This window comes from Argopecten irradians, chromosome 3 (genome assembly GCF_041381155.1).
Source record: "Argopecten irradians isolate NY chromosome 3, Ai_NY, whole genome shotgun sequence".
Taxonomy (NCBI): Eukaryota; Metazoa; Mollusca; class Bivalvia; order Pectinida; family Pectinidae; genus Argopecten; species Argopecten irradians.
In genome coordinates, this window is record NC_091136.1 from 46,362,768 (window position 1) to 46,366,290 (window position 3,523).

General features: G+C 34.0%; 1 protein-coding gene across 1 annotated transcript; it reads left to right on the forward strand.

Moving 5' to 3' along the window:
* Positions 1–229: 229 nt before the first annotated feature.
* On the forward strand, positions 230–3,210 carry LOC138318806 (uncharacterized). The gene is made up of 2 exons (XM_069261519.1): positions 230–569; positions 1,834–3,210. The coding sequence occupies exons 1-2, from the start codon at positions 365–367 to the stop codon at positions 3,030–3,032; spliced, it is 1,404 nt and encodes a 467-aa protein (XP_069117620.1). The 5' UTR covers positions 230–364; the 3' UTR covers positions 3,033–3,210.
* The last annotated feature ends 313 nt before the right edge of the window (positions 3,211–3,523 follow it).

Sequence of the window (3,523 nt, forward strand, 5' to 3'; positions counted from 1 at the left end):
ATTTGCGTATATCCGACCGCTTAATGTTATGGAATAAAATAAGTTTACGATTATTTATTAGTTATTGCAAATATCTATTTTTCTATTTGATCCGAACAATTCGGTGAAAACCCATAAATTACATACGTTCAATGTCACTTCCATCTGCAAATCGCGCCTCAATATCTTTGACGTGATCACTCTCGACGAGCCTATTTATGTCGCGTCATCAATTTTTGGCGTCATCAATGGTCGAAAATAGTGAGTTATCGTTCCTGTCCAGGTGTCGCCGTGGTACCCGGTCCAGCATCAGTGACAGGAGAGTTCCAATATCTTAGCAACAAGTAAACATAAAGATGGGGTAGTTTAGTAAGATATTTTAGATATGCCTTCAACTTGCTGTTCGGTTCCCGGGTGTCATGGAAGAGGTGGACATGAATTTCCGAAAGACCTGGAGCGACGGAAATTATGGATGCAGGCCATAAGACGTGAAGATGAGTGCACAAGGAAGATCTGGACGCCGACAAAGACATCTGTCGTTTGCAAGGCCCATTTTTCACCGGACGATTACACGCAGCAGACGATACATGGTAAACATGAAATATAGTTATTTTGCAAGTTATAGCTTTCAAATTTTTAAGTTTTGACAGTGTTATTATATATTTAATGAAAATTTTGTACGTAGAGTCGTTTAGCGATTTGTGCGAAATTGTAATAAACTGTACAAAGTGTACGTTTGAACAGTAGACCTACAGTAGGCCTACTAGACTAGTATATGTACTGTACAGTATAGCGACAACGTACAAGATGTACATGTACGAACTGTTTGTCATTGTATACATACCTGTATCTGGTGTAACAGTCAACACTTGTGTTGGTACATGTACCTGTGTATATCGTGCTGATTATGGCATATGTCCTACTTTTGGTAGACAGTAGGCCTAAAGTGCATTGTGTAGTGTATGGACATGTAAGTTTCCTGTAGCTTACGTCAGGAATGCGAGTTTTCTGCACTACTAAGTATTAGCCTGTATCATTAGTATGTTATCAAAATTCTAATTTTTTTCTACATTACATCTAAATTTAGTGTAAGCTTACATGTATGATATCCTCATGTAATATATAAAAAAATGTAAACTGTTTGGAAACATGTTGTTTAGTGTTATTTGCATGTATTGATGTAAGTACAGATGCATGCACAGCTAGGGGCACGTAAATACTGTTAATACTATTGTTGATCTAATATCAGCACCGTACTTCATATTCTAATATAAGGATATGACATACTTATTTACTATTATACATAATGAATAATATGCGTGCCCCTGTGATGCATATTGAAATTTGTGATTCAATTTAATTAATTAATTTTTCTTTGGTTTCATACAAAGTATGACTTTCTGATTGGCTGATTCTTTTTCTTCATACTTCCATGTAGTCCGCTAAACCTGCCTTATATTATTAGGTGTTTTTTCTAATTGCTTAATTATATAAATTATTAGGCAAATAAGAAAATTAAAAAAAAAACTAATATTTAATACATATAAGCTTAGGCAGGTTTATTAGAGACAAAAACAAAACAAAACAAAACAAAAAATACTGTGATAATATGACCCTGTTCAATTTTTATGTCATTCAGCCTATAAGTTGTATTTCAAATTTCCTACATGCAATGTATATAACTACAAATGTAGTTATATGATTAACAAAACCTTACACCTGTGGCTATTTGATTTTTTTTTATACATGTATAACTATATGTTTATCTAACTTCATTATCATAGTCACTCAAGTATGATGCTACTGTATATCCATCTGTTTTGTGTTGATAAATAATAACCTTTTTATTCACAGGAAAGACACCATCAGTTAGCAGACTGAAGTCAGCTGCTGTACCCAGCATCTTCTGTTGGACCCAGCCAGAGTCCAAGTCAGCTAGTAACAGAAAGGAAAGGGCGGTGTTGCGTGAAAATACAAGAATCAACATTGATAATGTCTGTACCAAACAGTTGGAGCAGCAGTTTAATAATTGTGTAGACCTGCAGGAAGAGGTGGTGTATGTGACAGAGAGTGACAGTGATACTGTGATATCTTCTGTAGGTAATGAAAATGTTGACAAATCTACACAGACACATACCGGTGCTTCAAAGATTCCTATGTTTTCTGTTGAACAATTCGCAAATGATGACACTACCATCCACTTCTACACAGGTTTAGAGTCTTACCTGAAGTTCATGTTTGTGTTGTCTACACTTGGACAAGCTGCCTATTGTTTGAAATATATATTTTTTCAGATTGACACTGTATCTGTAGAAGATCAATTTTTCATGACACTTATGAAGCTCAGGCGTTACACAACAAACTTTGAGTTGTCCAAATTTTTCTCAATATCTGATTCTAGTGTGAAAAATATTGTATATACATGGATCATATTTATGTCCAAACAGTGGCAGGAAATTAACATTTGGCCATCTCGCAGTTTAGTGAGGTACTTTGCCCCATCTGACTTCAAAGCCAAGTTCCCAACAACTAGAGTTATAGTAGATGGCACCGAATGTCCCATTAAGAAGCCAAGAGCTCCAAAAGCTCAACAAGGTACATTTTCTACCTACAAGAACAGGAACACCATAAAGATTCTAGTTGGATCAACACCAGGTGGATTGGTTAACTATGTTTCAACTGCATACGGTGGGTGTACAAGTGACCGTCAAATTGTTGAAAGATGTAGGCTTGTAAATATTTGTGATCCTGGAGACAGTGTGATGGCGGATAAAGGTTTTAACGTACAAGATCTTTTTGCTAGAATGGATGTCACTGTGAACATACCAACCTTCTTCAAAAAAAGAAACAGAATTAATTCAAAAACACTTCTGCGAGATAGAAGAATCTCAAGTAAAAGAGTCCACATTGAAAGAGTGATTGGTCTTGGAAAAACATTTAAAATTCTAACAAATCCTCTTAACAGTACTGAGACTAAACTTTCATCACATATCACATTCTGCTGTTATATGCTTTGTAACTTCAAAACTTGTATCATTCCAAGAGATGCTTAAAGGTTTAATCTTCAATAAAATGTAACACACTTTCAGATGTTATGAAACCATTTTAATAAATTACAACAACAGTTCAATATAATAGCAGAATCTGCTATGAGCATGGATTGTACATTATATTCTGCATATAAATGACCATTTAGAACTTTAGGACCTGTGAATGTAATTTTAATTACATTATAACACTACTACATCTTATGTATATACTTTAGGATCTGTGAATGTAATTTGTAATTACATTATAACTACTACATCTTATGTATATACTTTAGGATCTGTGAATGTAATTTTAATTACATTATAACTACTACATCTTATGTATATACTTTAGGATCTGTGTTAATTTGTAATTACATTACTTTAGGACATGTGAGTGTAATTTGTAATTACATTAAAACTACTATATCCTACATTACATGTAGTTAGCACTTGGTTTGAAGCATTTAAATGTCATTAGATTACAACAACTTTACTGAAAATCACATTTGGTA